We start from the raw sequence: 17,780 nt of genomic DNA, 5'->3' as shown, positions 1-17,780 counted from the left end.
GGATACTGCCCAAAGCCTGGGCGTGCTTTCCTTGGCGCTCTGGGCCCTCTCACTGGTTTTGCCACACCTCCTCTCTGCAGCACATCACTGCTTGCCAGCTCCGTAGCAAAGGAGAAGCTTCCTCTCTTCCTCTTCAGAGGCCGCTCACGGTCACTTGCTCTTCTGCTTTTCTCTCAGCCTTTAATAAAATTGCCCCAAGCTTTGTTCTGAGTCCATTTCTAAATCATGTTAATCAGACTAAGACCCCTGGACAGGTGGAGATGAGAGGCCAGTGTTTGGCGGCTTCCTCACTGTCCCCAAGGCCTGCAGGCCCAGCCACACACACCGGCTGGCCGAGCCCTGTGCTCCTTTCGCCTCTGCCTCCCAGCACCTGCACAGGCAGGCACCGCCACGCTCTATTACAGGCGGAACCCTGAACTCAGCTCCTTGTGTGGTGGCACTTTGCTGGCTCTCTCCTCATTGGGTTTTTGTTTGTCTTGTCCTGTAGTTTTTGGGTTCTTTGTTTGGCCTGGGGTGGAACCCAGGATCTCGAGTAGGCTAGAAAAGCACTCAGCCATGGCACTACACATACTGAGCCTGGTCCTCACAAGCTCTTCATGGGGACTGCCATGTAGTGACAGAGTAAGGGGCCTCGGGTCAGAGACGTGATAGAAAAGTGAATGCTCCCTTAACAGGGCAGTAACAGGAGATGCACAGGGAGCCCAAGGTGAACTGATGGCCATGTCCTCGTGGGAGGGACAGTTTTTGTACCCGCACAGCCAGCTCACAGGCTCCAAGGACCAAGTTTCAGGTCAGTCCTTGAGCGTGGCCTCCGAGAAATGGCCTCAGCACCTTCAGCGGCTCACTGAAGCCATAGGCCGCTGACAGCCCCGTTCTCCTTCAGGCCTTGCTCCAGTGCCTGACAGGAGTGGGAGTCCTGACACTGCCCGTGCATTGCCCTCTCCCAGAGCTGGGGTGCCACTCACCCGGCAGGGCCTGCGCCATTGATGCTGCTGTCCAGGTCAAAGTCCAACTCCTTCTGCGTGGGCTCCTCTTCTGACTTCCTGCCGTGGGGGCAGGACACAGAATGAGAAACAGGGGCTCTCGAGAAAGACCCAAACTCATTTTACCACAATCAGTGCAAAGAGACAAGTGACCTAAAAAGTAGAGAAACTGCGCAGAGAGATGCTGCAGAAGCACTTCAACAACCCCCACCTTCCAGAACATTCCCGCCAGAGACGGGAAACAGTCCCTTTCCAGGGAGGGGACCTGCTGAGGGGCCCGGAAGAGGGCAGCGAGAACTGAGCAGGCGTGAGGGACTGACCTCCGGACCCTCGGGGACTGACCTGAAGGCGATGAGGCTGGTGAAGATGAGAGGAGGGCAGAAGAAGGCCATCAGCAGCGCCCAGATGGGTGTGGTGCTGTCCATCTCCCCCCACCACTTCTGTGTCAGCAGAGACTGTGGGAGGTGGGAACAGAAGGGCTTGCCTCTCCCCGCACCCCGCCTGAGACCCTGGCGTGGGCTGGGCTACGCGACTGGGGCACAGAGCAAACTTCCATATGGGGTCTCAGCTGTTGGAACCTGGGGGACAGGAGCCAAGGGCCACCTCCTTAGCCCTTAGCCAATAGAATGAACAGCTTAATGTGTGTGGGTGTTGTGCCCGCATCCATGTCTGTTCTGTGCACGCTTGTGGGGGCTGACATGTTTTAAGTTTAAGAGATCTGTAAAACAAAACTGCTTCAAATTTGGCTCAAAAAAACTTGTGGTAGTGGTCTTATCCTGGGCCAGCGGGGTCAACACCAAGGCGTGCCTGGTGTCTGGATAGGTAAGAAGTTGGCACCCGATCCCACAGAAGTGGAGCTGTGAATGGTTGTGAGCTGCCACACGGGTGACAGGACTCAAAGTCGGGTCTTCTGCAAGAGCAGCCTGTGCGCCTAACCAGGGGCCCACTTCTCCAGGCCCGGAGCAGCCAAGTGTTACTGACAGCATAGGGCAGAGGTCGTGCCAAGCACTCTGCGGGGACCAGATCATTTAACCCCGGACGGTGAGGACTAGTGTTTTCTTCTTTTGACACACAACAAACAACAGTGACTGAGCAGAATCCACGAGCTTCACCACCAGCGAAAGCACGGAACTCTGGGTAAATGGTTTGAACCGCCAGCTAAAAACATCTCAATGGGCGAGGCAGCAGGACCACCTGCTGGGACAAGCCAGACGCCCGCTAGGGTAGGCAGGACTTCCCGTGGAGTGGACTGAGGGTCACTGAGTGTGAGAATTTCTGAGACTCCAATTCACGGTCCCAGGTCGTTTTCAATGTGTCAGGATTGGAGACTGTGGAGTGAACAGGGCTGTCCCTCCGGGGAGGCTCCCCTCTTCCACCACCTCTCTCTCTAAAACGCTAGATAACCTTCCCAGGAATCAGCTAACTGTGGTGAAGCAGAGCTACCAACAGTTTAAGGAAGGGGGAAGGGCTTCCTGTTTGGGGAGGTGGGACTTCCTTTAGGAGGAGTGGGATAGCCTGTGGGAATAAGAGGAACTTCCTGTGTGAAATATGGCATTTCCTGTAAGCAACAACACTGCGGGGGGGGGGGGGGGGATGTTATAGTTCGTGTGCTCTTGCTGTGGCAGCAGGTAGGGTCTTCTTGTGGAAAAAGAGTGAAATGACATTTTCTAAGGCAGTGGTTCTTCATGTTGTGGTGACCCTCAACCATAAAGTTATTTTTTTTAAAGATTTAGTTATTTATTATGTATACAATATTCTGTCTGCATGTACACCTGCACGCCAGAAGAGGGCAGATCTCATTGTAGATGGTTGTGAGCCACCATGTGGTTGCTGAGACTTGAACTCAGGACCTCTGAAAGAGCAGCCAGTGCTCTTAACCTCTGAGCCATCAATCCAGTCTCCCATAAAGTTATTTTTACTGCTATTTACAACTGTAATTTTGCTACTATTATAAATTTTGGGGGTGGGTGGGTTTTTTTTTTTTTTCTTTTTTGAGACAGGGTTTCTCTATGTAGCCCTGGCTACACACTCTGTAGGCTTAGAGATTCACCAGCTTCTGCCTCCCAAGTGCTGGGATTAAAGGTGTGTGCCACCACCTCCTGGCTTACTGTTAAGACTCTTTCTGTTTGTTTTTGTTGTTTGAGACGGTTTCTCTGTGTAGCCTTGGCTTTCTTTGTAGACCAGGCTGGCCTCACAGAGATCCGCCTGGCCCTGCCTCTCCAAGCATTGGGATTGTAGCAGCGTGCCACCACGCCGGGCTTACTGTTATGACTCAATGTAAATACAAGATGTTTGACCCCTGTGAGAGGATTGTTTGACCCTCAAAGGCTGAGACCCATTGTTCTAGGGACAAGTGGACTCCAGGCATTGGGCTCGTGGTTGTCGAGTCACAAGCTCACCTGTACCCCATCCTGGGCAAAGAACGCACGGGCATCGGCCTGCAGGGCAAGCTGGAGGCAAGTAGCCTCTCCCCAGAGGGGACAGCGGCGCAGAAGCAGGCGGGCTGCCCGGTCCTCGCTGTTGTGGTAACACTCACTAAAAAGGTCTGGGGACAAGGGTACAGATGAGGATGGGCAGAGTAGGGAGGTGCCTGTGTGCACCCACAACACCCTGCCCCACGTACCCACACTCATGCTCTCAAACTTGGCCGCCAGGTCCTTCCTCCGGGAGGCCTCCTCAGCCTCCCACTCTAGGCGAGCCATCACCCGAAGCAGGAGACAGGCCCCAAGAGCAGAGGCCACTGAGTTAGAGCCCTGGAGAGAAAGAGGACATGGGGTGGTCAGAGCTCAGTGTGAAGCCTGGGAAAGGAACAAGGAGAAAGCTTGTGATGGTGGGAGAACCGACATTAATGGAGTCATTAAGGCCAAGGGTTCACCCAGCAAATGCTTCCCAGGGCTATTAGACAGGGTCACAATCATCACACTCAAGACAGAATAGCCAGGTGGTGGCTGGACGTCCTGGGGCGCTATTTTCATGGGTGCTGAGTTCCGTCTGGGGAGACAAGGCCTGGAATGGGTAGAGAGCTGTCTAGCAAGCACAGAGCACTGGGTTTGATTCTCAAGGCCACAGGAGCTAAGGGTAGTGGCACGAGTTCCAGATCATCCTGACATCATGTTCAGGGCCAGCCTGGGCTGTGTGTGACCCTGCCTCAGAACAACAAAGGGGAGAAGGAGTGCAGGTTGGGTGAGTTCAGAGGTCAGAGCCACCTGCGGGGGGTTGGAGGCAACTTGAGGTCTATGGGATCACAGAATGAAGGTCAGCATTTACCTTCTCCCAGAAGTAAATGGCCATCTGGGCCCGGTTCAACAACAGAGCCCAAATAAGCAGGTCAGTCCAGGGGGCTTGCTCAAAGCTGGCGTCTGTGGATGGTTGCAGAGTGGCCCAGTCCATAAGCAGAGAGGCCTGAAAGCAAAGAGAGGCCGAACAAGAAGTAGCCCCACCCTCTCTCAAACACTACCCTTCCCCATTTTACTACACCCCTTTCCAGAGCCCTGCCCCCTCCCAGGCGCAGCCCCGTTCACTCTCTCGGCCTCTAAGGTCCTTACCCTCTCTTTGCAGTCCTGGCCCAGCTGGGAGTCCCGGGCACTCCTGGCAGGGTACCTCGGCGCACACGTTTCCCCCAACAGCGTCCTCAGGACTTGCCCTACGTTAGGAGGCCGGGGCTCCGCAGATCCAGGTGGGTTTTTGCCGCTGCCGACATGTGATGCCTGGTCCAGAAGACTTCGGATGAGCGAGTTAGGGGACACCGCGCTGTATAGCTGGGCCAGGCGCGGGGGGGTCAGGAAGTGTCCCAGGCTAAGGCCGTGGGAGATGAGCAGGCGCACGAATTCAGGCCTGTCATTCAGCAGAGCATCCATGAGAGAGGCCTCCAGGTGGAAGGACTGTGTGAGGGAAAGCGAGGGGACGGTGATAAGCTGATACAGACATGCCAGGTGAACCCAGAGGACAAGAGATAGAGGCGCAATGCCACAAATGAAGCATGATGGGAGGAGAGTGAAGGGGCTGATGAATGGATGGATAGATTGATAGATGATGGACAGATAGGTGAGTTCGTGGATGGGTCGATGGGTGGATAGAAAGAGAGGTGGACGGTTAGGTAGATGGAGGGACAGCATGAGTGGATGATGGATAGAAAGGGACAAAGGAACAACCAGAGATGAGTGGGCAATTAAGGGAAGGATAGACAGATCATAATGGAAGGTAGGAGCAGGTTTCCAAGAAGTCAGCCAGGGAGGAACATGGACCCTGCTGCAGGGTCTTTAGTCCCCGAGTCCTGACTCCTCACCCGCCATTGGATGTCCCCGCGGAAAAGTTCACTTTGGGCAATGTCCACTCGGTTCCAAGCCACAGCCAAACGCAGCTCATCCAGGTAAGCGGACGCCTCAGAGCTCCCACAGGCTGGAATATGAGAGGGAGGCTCAGGGATGGGTGGGGACATCAGGCAGATGTCCGCTTTGCCGCCGCGTCCTCTATGAACTGGAGTCACATTGACACTCTTGACAGCAGTGCCAACAATGACAAGAAGTAGCTCCAGACGGCAGCAATCTCCAGCTCGTCCAGCTTACCTACGGCCAATAGAAGTCCAAAGAGGGCCGTGACCATGCCCAGGACCACACAACCTCCCGTTTCACTTAAAAAATGAAAATACATCGAGAGTGAGACTTATTCCCAATCTGTACTTTCCTTGAACTTTTTCCAGAGTATCAAGAGAAAGAAAGCACATGGATTGGTAAATCTTGCTTATCCACGATGGGTGGGTGAAGGGATCGGTGGGCAGGTGGGTGGGTGAACAGGTTGATGGGAAATGGTGGTGGGCAGGGATGGGTGAAGAGTTTGGTGGATCAGTGAATGCATGTTCCCTCAAAAATTCCCTGTGCCTTAACTTTTATCTCAAGAGCCTCCTGCCCTTAACCTTCCTGTTCACCTTGACCCACACCCAACTTTCTTGAGGTCAACTCACTCAGCAAGGCAAAACCCTAGGATCCATCCCTCATGTCCCATAGCCCGTCAGTCCCTGGGCCACTGTGCCGTGCCTCCCATGCAGTCCACATGGCCACAGCACATCCAAGCTCAGTGTCACCAAAGTCTCTTCCTCTGCTCATAATCTCATCTCTCCTAACCTGGCTGCCCTGCCTGCTCCATGGAGACCCCTCTAACATAGACTGGTCTTGGTATCCTCATCCCTGATTCTCAGGGAAAAGTCTCAGCCTCCAACTCCTCAGCTGGTAGGGGCCTGCAGCAAGCTCTTGACTCCAGCACACTCTGCTGTGTACAAGCTACCAGACTCCTTTTGTCTCCTCAGAAATACTCCATGCTAGAGACCACATCACACAGTCATGCAAAGCCACTAGCTGGGGCACTAGTGTGAGCTACTTCCCTCTCTCTGAGCCTCAGGGAGCTGTTTTGGTCCCATCAGCTTCTTCAGACAAGCTGACAAGCCATACCCACTAGTACATGACACAGCGTGGTGAGATTTAAGATGGATGGAAAGGCAAATGAGAGGACAGAATGGATGTGTTGAGTAGTTAAAGCACTGGCGGGTGGTTAATAAGGGTGGACAGATGGGTAGGTGGGTGTGTGCATGCATGTATGGATGGACAGGTGAATGGGTGGGTAGGTGGGTATGCATGGCTGGATGGCTGTGAGGATGGGTAGATAGGAGGTAGATGGATGAATAGGTATGTAAGTGGATGGATGAATGTGCGGACAAGTGGATGGGTGGATGGATGGATAGAGCAGAGCGACAGATATATGGACTCATGGGTGGATAGGGAGAGGGTAGATGGATGGGTGGATAAGTGGATGGTGAGTGGGAGGCTGGATGAAAAGATGGATGGGTGAAGGGAAACCGGGAAGAATGAAGAATGAGTGGAGTGGTAGGTAGATGAAGATACACAGAAATGAACGGCCATAGGGAGGGGTGGCCCCAACAGCCAGGTGGTGGTTGGACATAATGAAAGCGTCTAGAGAAAACTGTCCAGCGGCATCAGGCAAAAACCTAGGAATCAGAGAAGACATGAGAGGCACAGAGAGAGGTGTGACCTTAGCTTAGGGGGTGGAGGGTGGGGAGAGGGTCAACCCACCATCTGAGGCTGAAGAACGGTAAGTGTGGGGGGGACCCATCCCACCTTTCACAAGAGCCCTCAGAACGATGGTCTCAAACTCCTCCGAACCGTCTTCTGATGAGTAGACCGTCAGTAGCTCCTTTCGGGCCATGATCCTCTCTACCTGTAGAATGCAGAAAGTTAGTCCCCAGCCCAGACGGGCAGCTCCACCTGTCCCTAAGACCTGCCAGCCAGGCTGCCCAGCCCTGCCACCTTGGTTCCACAATTCCATACCTGGGCCTGCAGGACCTCAGGGTCCCCCTTAGGGAAATAACGCCTAATCCGATCCCGGGCTTCGCCTCGCCTGAGTCCTCCACTCCCTGGGGCCAGAGTATCCTCCAAGGTCTCCACCAGACAATCTGCAGCACCCCCAGAGCCGGCCACCAAGAGGCAGGGCAGCTGAGCCTGCGTGGCGTCCTCTATCCGCTTCAGGAGCAAGGGGAGAGTTCGTCAGGCCCTGCCTCCGGTCCCCACAGCCCTGAGACTCTGGAGCACAGCTTCGACCCTCAGCTCTCCTCCCACCTCAGACACAGGCATGCAGCTCCAGGTACCTTCAACATCTTCTCATCACCATCGATGAGAAGAAGGAGCACAGGGATGTCGATTCCAGTCCCTGAGAGACAGGGAAAGGGAAACCTCGTCACACTTTATCAGCCTTGGCTGGGGATGGAAAAGAACTACATTTCCCAGGAGTCTGTAGGGGCAGACTGTGACCTTATCCCAACCTTGTGGCCAAGACTCATGGGAATGGTCATTCTTCTTTTAAAATTTGTGTTACATTTATTTATGCAGTGTTGGGCAGATGGTGCTCCCAAATGTGTAGAGGTTAGAGGACAATTTGTGGGAGTCTGTTCTCTCCTTCGGCTTTGTCCTGGGGATAGAACTCAGGCCATCAGGCTTGGCAGCGGATGCCTTTACTTGCTGAGCCACCTCATCAGCCTGGGACCTGTCATTCTTTGTGAACTTTTAGATGGGAGAAGACTTTATGGGTCTTATTATTATTGTGTGTGTGTGTGTGTGTGTGTGTGTGTGTGTGTGTGTTTACAGCTGGCATGTGCCCTATATGAGTGTGGCGGTCAGAAGGCAAGCTCAGGTGTGGGTCCTCACCCTCTGCCTTGTTATACACCACTGCACACGCCAGGCCAGCTGGCTCTGTCTGCCATCTCACCACAGGAGAGCTGCTGCAGCCAACTTGATGTGAACTCTGGGGCCTCAGTCTCGCCCAGCAAGCACCCTCTCTGTCAGGTTGTCCCCCGGCACGCCCCCATCACCACCGTATGTTCGAAAACAATGTCTCATGCACCCCAGTCTGGCCTCATTACAGAGCCCAGGGAGACCCTGAACTTCTGATCCTCTTGTAGACGGTGTCAGCGCCAGAAGCCCAGGGCGGCCACCACACCTCGGAAAGGAGCAGAGCTTCGGACCTGGACTCTTGGCTCCTGAGTCAGTCTTATGATTGGCTAAGCACTCCAAAGGCCAGTGAGGTGAGAGTTCAAGTGGAAAAGGAAGGAAATACAAACAGATGGGCAATCTTAGCACCATAAAAATGTTAACAACGCCCATAGTAAAATCATATAAGGGAATGGCATGTTGATTCTACCCCCGGAACATGAGAAAACAGACTGCACGGGGCTAGATGGCCGCACTTCAACCACCCATTACGGAGCTCTGGGCTGAAGAAATAGCACAAGAAAGTGAGACAGTTGAATTTAAATGTACACTTTTGTGGTTGCTGCTGTTGCTGGTTTGGGTTTAGGGGACAGGGCCTCACTCTGTGGCCCAGCCTGCTTTGATCTCAGCTGCCTCTCCAGCATGAGCCTGCCTGTGTGCCGCATGCTCCCCTCCGTGCTGATGATGGGCTAAATCTCGGAACCTGTAAAGTAGTCCTCCAGTTAAATGCTCTCTCTAATAAGAGTTCCCTGGGACGCGGGGTCTCCTCTAGGCACAGAACACTGACTATGGAGTCCTGACTTCGAGTCAGGCCATGGAGCTATAGAACCTGTGAGGAACCCACATCTGCACATGTGGTCAGCAAACACAGGCATTCAGCGCTGTTTCTAGTGGCAGATGGTCCAAGTCCCTAACATTAGTCAACTGGGAAAGTCCCAAATGAGAGGTGTTATCTACATGAAGAGCTGGGAATGCTTGATGTGGCTCACAAGGTCCAGCGGCCGCCTGGCCTGCACACAGCCCTGGCTCAGTCACCAGCGTGTCAGGAAGAGGAGATAAAGAAGCGTGTGATTACACATTAGGAAAGTGTAACGGGTTATGTCTAATATCGCAAAGAAGACGAACGAATGCCATGTTGTAGTCATCCTAGCACCTGGAAGGCTGAGGCAGCAGGATTGCTAAGAAGAAGGGAGAGAGAGAGAGAAGAGAGAAAAAGAAAAGGAGACCAAGACCACATGTGAACTCCAGACTGTGAAACACTGATGACCGCCCAGTGGGGAGAAGGACAGGACTTCTTCTTTCTCTCTCTCTCTCTCTCTCCCTCCCTCTCTCTCTCTCTCAAATATATATATTTGAGTCAGGGTTTTACTATGTAGCCCTGGCTGTCCAGCCCTGTGTAGACCAGGCTGGCCTTGAACTCACTGAGAACAGAGCACTGAGCTGTGCCCACCACACCTGCACCCTTTTTCTTTATGTCCTTTCTGATGATTCGGTTTGTAAAGTTGAACTCCCACCAAGGATGACATTTTGTCATGACACTGAAAAAATGTTATATGTTAACTTATGTCAACCCCATCCAAAATGCTTTCAAGTGTCCCCGTGATGCTCAAATAAGGACTTGGGGGAGCATCTTTGATTTCTGACCTTTTTCTGCTTAGAAGTGCTCAGCAGGTAAAGTATGTACACATATTCCAAAACCTGAAAACACGTGTCTAGTCCTAGGCATTTTGAACAGGGAGCCTCACACTGCAGTCACAAGACAGCAGGGGGAGCAGGCTGCAGCTCCTAGGGGCTGGAGACACAGGAGGACAGTCTCCGTGGTGACTGAACTGCAATGCTCCACTTTGGAAAGCTAGCTGCACGAGTAGACCCAGAATTAAAGGTCCTTCAGTTTAGTACTTTGAAAGTAACAAATTCAAAACTATCTTTTACCTTTTTTGTTTTCTTAAAACTAATTTATTTATTTGTTTGTTTGAGGCAGGGTTTCTCTGTGTAGCCTTGGCTGTCCTGGAACTCACTCTGTTACACAGGCTGGCCTCAAGTTCAAAGATTCCCCTGCCTCTCAAGTACTGGGATGATGGGTTTTCAAGACAGAGTTCCTCTGTGTAGCCTTGGCTGTCCTGGACTTGCTTTGTAGACTAGGCTGGCCTCGAACTCAGAGAAATTAATCTGCCTCTGCCTCCCTAGTGCTGGCATTACAGGCGTGTGCCACCGCACCCAGCTGTAAAACCAATTTTTAAAAACTGTTGTGTATGTGTGTCTCTATGTGTATGTGCCTATGAGTGACACGCCTAAGGAGGCCAGAGAGGGATCTGAGTCCCCTAGAGCTAGAGTTACAGGCAGTTGTGAGCTGTGGGTGGGTGCTGGGGCCAGGCGTGGTGGCGTATGCCTTTAATCCCAGCACTCAGGGAGGCAGAGGCAGGGACTCACAAACTCTGCCAGCCTCTGCCTCCAAGGTCTGGGATTAAAGGTCTGTGCCCCCACACCCAACATGGACAAGACTCTTTTTCTTTTTTTTTTCTTTTTCAGTTTTTCAAGATAAGGTTTCCCTGTGTAGCCTTGGCTGTCCTGGACTTGCTTTGTAGACCAGGCTGGCCTCAAACTCAGAGAAATTCATCTGCCTCTGCCTCCCTGAGTGCTGGGATTACAGGTGTGCGCCACCATGCCTGGCTTGGACAAGACTCCTAAGGGAGGAAAGCTGTGCAGTCCTGGCCACACCTGGCCAGCGGGGTCCAGTGTGCTGGTCTGACCACTCATCCCACCTACCTCCCACTCCAGTCTTCTGCTGGGCCACGTAGGACTCAAACCGAAGGCGGAAGCGGCTCTCACCACCCAGGCGGCCGCAGGTGCCGTCATCCACCAAGAAGAAAGCTGAGTAGTTATAGTCCAGGGGGAACTCGACTCCGTCCTCAGGGTCCCCTCGCCAGCGGTACCTCGCAGGGAATGAGCCCTGGGGACCATGCCAGACAAAGAAGTCCTTTAGAAGGGACAGGGCGCTCCCCCACAGGCTGGAGGACCAGTCCCCGACACCCTCCCTCAGACGCAAGGGTCTTCCCCAGCCCTCCTTCCCAGCCTCCTCCCTCAGACCAGCACTTCGGGTCAGGGCCTCATCCTGAACCCCATTCCCACCTTGGGGTTGATCAGCATGTCTCTGTTCCGGACCACACCCCAGGGGGCCACACCCATGGCCACCACCTTGCTGCCCCCGGTGCTGGCTGTCTGGTGGTCCCTCACGGCCACACCCACGTGTCGGCCTATTCCTGTGTGCAATCCTCCTGTGACGATCCAGGCCCCTATGTCGGACGAGGGAGGGACAGCGTAGAGACAGTGAGACAAAGGCCTGCAAACGGAAGCAATGCCCTCCAGCCAGGGAAAGTGGGTTCGAGGCCGAGGGAACACAGTCCCCAGTCCCTGTGGTCACCTGTGCTCTGGGCCGCTCTCACCAGCCCACGACGCAGAAAGTCCTGCAGCCAGGTCTGGAGCACGGGGCCCCCCGAGCCCCCCAGCACGGACACCACCAAATTTGGGGCACGGAAGCCCCAAGAGCGAGTGACGAGACTGTACACGGTGGCCGGATCCGTGCGGTCAGACAGCCGGAGGAACTGCGGACACAGGAGGGTGAGACACGTGGGGACAGAGACAGCAGGGGGAAGACCCAGAGAGACATAGACAGCAGGGGACAGGCCCAGAGAGAAGCCCGAAGAGGCCTAGGAGAGAGGGCAGACAGCCAGAGGAACTGTGGACACAGGAGGATGAGACACATGGGGACAGAGAGACAGAGACAGCAGGGGACAGACCCAGAGAGACAGAGACAGCAGGGGACAGGCCCAGAGAGAAGCCTACAGAGGCCTAGGAGAGAGGGCAGACAGACCGGGAGGCAGCAAGGACCTAGAGAGAGAGAGGGACAGACACTTAGGCAGAGGCACCCCAAGACAGGGTGGGCCAGTGGGGAGAGTCATTCAGCCTTGTCCCAGCCCCACCCAGCCCGGCGGCCCGGACATGCAGGCCTCACGTTGCTGAGTTTGCGGCCAGAGTACACGAAGTCCAGGTCCCCGTAGGCGTCCGTGGGCTTCTCGGTAGTGTGCTCATCACTGCTCCACTCCGTAACCACGGCTGCCCCAAAGGCATCCTCCACGGCCACGGACGGGTGGGCGTCCCGAGGCTGCCCACACTGGCACAAGGTCCCTCTGGGGGCATGAGGGTAGAGCATGAACCCTAGGTGTACCCACTGACTCCAACCTGTACAAATGTCCATATCCCATCCACACCGACCCTGCATCCCCAAAGAAAGCGTCTATCGTAAACCCAGCACAGGCTTTGACTGCCTGGAGGAGAAACTGAGGCAGGGGCCCCTAATAGTCAAGCTCCATCCCAAATAAGCAGGACAGGGAACACAGGCCTGCAGGATCAGAAGGATCAGAATAGCCACAGCCAAGCCCCAGAAGATGACATCCATCATGAGAAAGAAATTTTAAGGAACGACTCAGCCACAAACAAGCTGGGCGTGGTAGTACACGCCTTTAATCCCTAGTTTGAAGCTTTGAGGGCAGCCTGGTCTACAGACGGAGTTCAAGGGCTGTGCAGAGAACCCCTGTCTCAAAAAAAAAAGAAAGAAAAGAAAGTTTTCGGTAGCGAAGGCTGAGGCCACTGTGCATCTTCACTTCTCTGAGACTGAATTTCCTCCAACACAAAGATAGTAACAGCTCCACGGAACTCAGAGGAGCCAAGAAAATCAGTGTCTCCTGAAGTGAGGATAGCAACAGGCCCCAGCTGGAGATGGGCTGCATGAACTCCAAACAGAGCCTTAAATAACTTAGAATTGCACAGCGGAAAAGTCGCTCCTTTTTCAGAGTTCCCTGACTGCGGGGAGGCTGCTGTGCCCGGTGCCGGCCTGTCTGTCAGCTTGTCTCAGGCAGAAAGGCGGGCAGGAGCCAGCAGCTGGGCCCAGGCCTTAGTTGGAAGGTTGGGTCGCTTTATTCTCTGTTCACCGTATCCCGCTACCCTCCCTTCCCTGCTGCTTTCCTTCTCATGCTAAGAAACAGGCAACATGACAGTTTTCATTTCTGGTCTTCCCAGGTGGAATGGTTTCCTCTAAGGACACAGTGGCCTGGGAAGATGCCTCAGTGGTTAAGAGTGTATTCAGAGAGCACCCAAGTTGGATTCCTAGCACCCACAAGGCGGCTCACAGCCATGCCCAGGGGACCCGATGCTCTCTCCTAGCCTTCTCGGGCACCATATATCCCTGCGCGTGTGCGCGCGCGCGCGCGCGTGCGCGCGCGCACACACGCACACACACACACACACACACACACACACACACACACACCAGCAAAATGCCCATACAGGTACAATAAATAAAAATTTCAAAAAAGAGCAAAAATGAATATTTAAAAATTATAAATGTGCAATTATCCCTTGCTACTCCGGTGACTGTCATGTTAGCTTCCAAGAAGGTGCAGGGACTTGGGGGGAAATGTAGCTAATTCTCCTTGGCCTGATTCTGGAAGAAATTCAAATAGTGGCCTCACTTGAAGTTTCAGAAGCTAAGTGAACTACTGATGTGGGAATGGGGCTTGGGGGCGGGGTTGACATGGGCTCTCAGTAGCTCAGGCTGGCCTCAAACTTTCTATAGCCAAAGCTAATCCCAAATTTTTCTTTTTGCTTCAAATTTCTGATTCTCTTGCCTCAGCCTTGAGAGTTCTGGAATTACGGGTGTGCGCTGCCATATCTGGCTTATTTTATGGACAGATCCCAGATTGAGCGCATACCAGGTAAGCATTCCAGTAACAACTGAGCCATGCAGCCCCAGGCCCTCGGGATTTTGTTTTCTTAAATATATTTATCTTTTATATGTGTGACTATTTGCTTCTGTACATGCCAGCGCACCACACCCGTGCATGATGCCCATGGAGGCTGGAAGAGCGTGTTGAATCCTGCGGAACTGGAGTTACAGATGGTTGCGGGGTGCTGGGCACTGAGCTCAGGTCCTCTGCAAGAGCAACCAGGGCTCCTAACCTCTAAGCCAACCCGGCACCCTTCTAACTCTTGCTTTTTCAGAGCCCACACTGCTCTAAAACTAGCTTTGGCTGGTTTTGAACACCTGGGTGCTAGCATGATGAGCTCGCCTCAGTGTGCACCTGGTGTAAGGGCCAGGTGATGTGGTGAAGGCCATGTCACTGGTCATGCATAGGAAACGCAGCAGGTCCACACCTACGGTCTGTTGTCTTCCCAGAGCTACAGTAACGGACACAACCTACTCCATCTCTAGTGCTAGGGGACCCTGGCATGCCTCAGTCTCCCCCCCTTACCCATCTGAACCTCATTCTTGAACCCCTAAGTCCCTCTACTCCTTTAGTCAAAACTTGTGCATGAGAGCACCTTGCCAGCCTTCTGTAATCCACACGGGCTCCTTATAACCTGACCTACTGACTTAAAGCAAACCCTGGGGGAGAAAGTGCTTGCCTTGGGGGCATCAGGACCTGAGTTTGTCCCCAGGACCCACAAGCATGGCGGGGTGCTGCACAACTGTAATCCCAGCACTACAGGGGGTTCTGTGAGGCTAGCCCAGCCATCCCACGCTAGTGAGAGACACTGTCTTAGAAAACAAGGCACCCAGCTGCCCTCTGTCCTCTATGTGTGCTCATGCACACATCTGCACCTGTACTCAGGAGCACACACAAAATTAAATCAAGAGAAAAACAGTTTCTGGTCACACAGTTCGTATCAGCACTGGTCACCATACTCATATGGACAAGGATCCTCGCCATCACAGAAGAAAGTGCGCTCTGGTCCTATGATGCCGGCAAGCTTTCTTGGCCTGCCTGCCTCCTGCCGCCTTTGCTCTGTGTGTGTGGCACAATGGCTCCATTCAAGTGTTATCTCACTGTCAGAGGGTACCTGGCCACCATGAAATGCGCTCATTCCGGAAATCTTGGCCTGATCCTCCCTCTCCTCAAAGCTGTAGCCCAACCCCCAGGTGGCTTTCTTTTCCCTTTGCTGCCCTCAGAGCACACGAGAACCATGCCAGTGTCCTGGCTGCCTTTCATGATACTCTAGCCCAAAGCCTCCAGGGGCCAAGAGAGACAGTTAGGACGCTTCTGGAGAAAGAAGGTGGGTGCTAACTGCTAACGTTTGTCTTGAAGATACTCAGAGAGGTGAGGGGGTTTTGTTGGGTTTTTGTTTTGTTTTTTCATTTTGTGTGTGAGCATTTGCCTGCATGTGTGTCTGTCTACCACGTATGCACAGTGCCTGCAGAGGTTTAAAGAGGGGTCAGATCCCCTGGACCTGGAGTTAAAGGTGGTTGTGAGCTGTCTCGTGGGTGCTGGGAAGCGAGCAGCCAGTGGTCTTAACCACCAAGCCACATCTCTAGCCCCTGCTTGCTTTTTGGTGCTGTTATTTTATTTATTTTTTTAAAGATAAGGTCTGCCTCTGTAGCCCAGGTTGCTCTCAGAACTGCAGTGAGCCTCTGCCTGCTCCTGAATTCTAGCATTCAGGCTCCTGAATGCTAGAACGAAAAACAGGCATGTGCCTCTATTGACATACCTGGCAAGTTTCTTGGTTTGGGTTTTGGTCCTGGGAATGGAACCCAACAAATGCTAAGTCCGTGTGCTACCACTGACCTGCAACCTGAGCCCTCAGGTGTAAGGAGGAAGTAGGGGAAGGGCAGGAAAGGGAGGGCAGTTTCTGCATTCCTCTCATCTGCTTCCATGGTTTCAATTTCTCCCTGTAGCTTGCACACAAAAGGGCGGCACCATCTTGGTCATCACTCTGGTCTCCAGAAGGCATGCCCAGAAGCCACCTACCCATGAGCACTGGTGCCCAGCCTCCTCTCAGCATCCCGAACTCCTGTTCACCCTACCACAGCTCACCCCCAGAGAGCCTACCCAGCCCCCGACAACCACACTCAGGGAGGCCTCCGAGTACCCACAGTCTGGCACCAGCCCTTCTCAACAGAACAACATTCTTTGCACCCTGAACTCTGCTTTCAAGCCACGCCAAGCTGTCATTAGGGCGGACTTCGAACATGCAGTTCCAAGGCCCAGAGCCACCTTCCAGCATCTTTCCAGTGACACTTGCATCCCGCCAGCTCGTTTCCTCCCCCTCACTTCAGCCACCCCGTCTGTGGCCCTTGGCCAGACCCACCAGTAAGCCAGTATCTATGTTTATTCGCATAATATTTTCCTGTCCCACAGTGGTTGGACAGCAGGCGCCTGACAAAGGCACACTATGCAGATGACACCGCCCCAGACCAAAGACCACCTGAGAACTGATTTAAAGCTGAACCCAGCTGCGGAGACTAAGTCCCGTGGGGGCGCCGCGCGGGCAGCCGTAATTGCCCTCTCCTCACGAGAGCAGCAGATATTTCCGGGTGTTTATTAGGTGGTGGGCAGGGTTCCAGAAACGTCCCAAAGTGACCTTGTTTAGGGTGCACAGCAACCCAGGAGGGCGGAGCTGTTCTGTGCCCAGGTGACAAGCGCGGCCCAAGAAGGGAATCACTATCCCAGAGCTGCAGAACTCTGTAAGGCTGGCAGGGTGGCCGGGCTACGCTCGCTGAGCCGGGATGCGCAGACAGATGACACGGAACGCCGAAGCAGACAAAGTGACACAAGAGACAGACACACAGACGAGACACAAGACACAGGATGGGTCCCTGAAAGGGGTTTACATGCCCGCCCTCCCCCCCAGCTAGGGGGAAAGGCAGAACCCTGGGTGTGCCCTAGGCAGGGTAGCCCAGAAGGGGGACAGGGTCTGTCTGAGGTGAGGGCGGGAATGTCCTTGGTGGGCGGGGCCTGAGTGCTGGGCAGGGCCTGTCTGTGCACCAAGGCCTTCTGCGGTGGGCAGGGGAGGGTCTGTCTGCGGTGGACAGCCTTGTGTGCGTCCAGGGGGGCGAGTCCACTGGGGGGCGGGGCCTGCCTGCAGCCCGCAGGGCCCGCGAAACCCAGCCGCGAAGCCTCACCCCGCATCCTCGCAGAGGTCCGCTATAAACGTCGTGCACACCTTCTTCCTGAAGATCTTAGGGATCCAGCTCTGAGACCCAGAATAAGAAGGGCAGGGCGGGGGCCGCGGTCAGACCTCGGGGTTCGAAGACACCACCGCCGCCTCCTGGGACACCCTCGGGAGCTCCAGTGTCCAACCGCGGGCTCAGCCGGGACCCCAAGCCCCCTCAGCCTGGGAACTCCTGGCCCAGCGCCCGCTACCTCCGACCCGGATCGGCGGGGCTGGCGCCGCCTCTGAACCCCGCTCACTCCCAGCCCCGCGATACCTGCTCCTTCTCCGGCCCCACCATGCTGCCGCCGCAGCCCCAGGGGCTCCTTGTATTTCCTCCAGCCGCCGACCCGCCCGACCGAACCGGATCCGCAACTTCGCTGCCCAGCCTGGGGCGGGGAGTCCCGGGGAACACGTCACGGAAGGCGGGGAGAGGGCGGATGCGGAGGAGGGACAGACTGCGGCTGAGCCAGGGGTGGGGACACGAAAGACCGAGATTCAGAGGACAGAGCCAGCGGAGGAAGAAAGGAGGCCGACA

General features: G+C 54.4%; 1 protein-coding gene across 5 annotated transcripts in view; it reads right to left on the bottom strand.

Annotated features, from left to right (window-relative positions):
• The window catches only part of Trpm4 (transient receptor potential cation channel subfamily M member 4), a 28,432-nt gene extending 10,778 nt beyond the window's left edge, over nucleotides 1–17,654 (bottom strand). The window contains exons 1-16 of one of the 5 annotated variants that reach the window (XR_009590558.1): nucleotides 17,520–17,654; nucleotides 17,214–17,284; nucleotides 12,270–12,444; nucleotides 11,679–11,859; nucleotides 11,387–11,550; nucleotides 11,024–11,207; nucleotides 7,639–7,700; nucleotides 7,322–7,513; nucleotides 7,112–7,211; nucleotides 5,269–5,381; nucleotides 4,529–4,864; nucleotides 4,251–4,385; nucleotides 3,607–3,736; nucleotides 3,383–3,528; nucleotides 1,326–1,438; nucleotides 966–1,043 (exon numbers count right to left, since the gene is read on the bottom strand). Coding sequence is in view for 4 of the 5 variants with exons in the window: in XM_021656638.2 (XP_021512313.1) it covers nucleotides 966–1,043; nucleotides 1,326–1,438; nucleotides 3,383–3,528; nucleotides 3,607–3,736; nucleotides 4,251–4,385; nucleotides 4,529–4,864; nucleotides 5,269–5,381; nucleotides 7,112–7,211; nucleotides 7,322–7,513; nucleotides 7,639–7,700; nucleotides 11,024–11,207; nucleotides 11,387–11,550; nucleotides 11,679–11,859; nucleotides 12,270–12,444; nucleotides 17,214–17,284; nucleotides 17,520–17,543 (2,204 nt within the window). In the remaining variant the exon portion in view is untranslated. Of the gene's footprint in view, nucleotides 1–965; nucleotides 1,044–1,325; nucleotides 1,439–3,382; nucleotides 3,529–3,606; nucleotides 3,737–4,250; nucleotides 4,386–4,528; nucleotides 4,865–5,268; nucleotides 5,382–7,111; nucleotides 7,212–7,321; nucleotides 7,514–7,609; nucleotides 7,701–11,023; nucleotides 11,208–11,386; nucleotides 11,551–11,678; nucleotides 11,860–12,269; nucleotides 12,445–17,213; nucleotides 17,285–17,519 lie in introns of those variants that run through there. The other 4 variants (XM_021656638.2, XM_060379317.1, XM_060379311.1 and 1 more) reach the window with 4 other exon arrangements.
• Nucleotides 17,655–17,780: the final 126 nt, after the last annotated feature.

The sequence above is a fragment of the Meriones unguiculatus genome, chromosome 1 (assembly GCF_030254825.1).
Source record: "Meriones unguiculatus strain TT.TT164.6M chromosome 1, Bangor_MerUng_6.1, whole genome shotgun sequence".
Lineage (NCBI taxonomy): Eukaryota > Metazoa > Chordata > Mammalia > Rodentia > Muridae > Meriones > Meriones unguiculatus.
The sequence above is the reverse complement of the archived record's forward strand: the minus strand, read 5'-3'. Positions and strand labels throughout refer to the sequence as shown.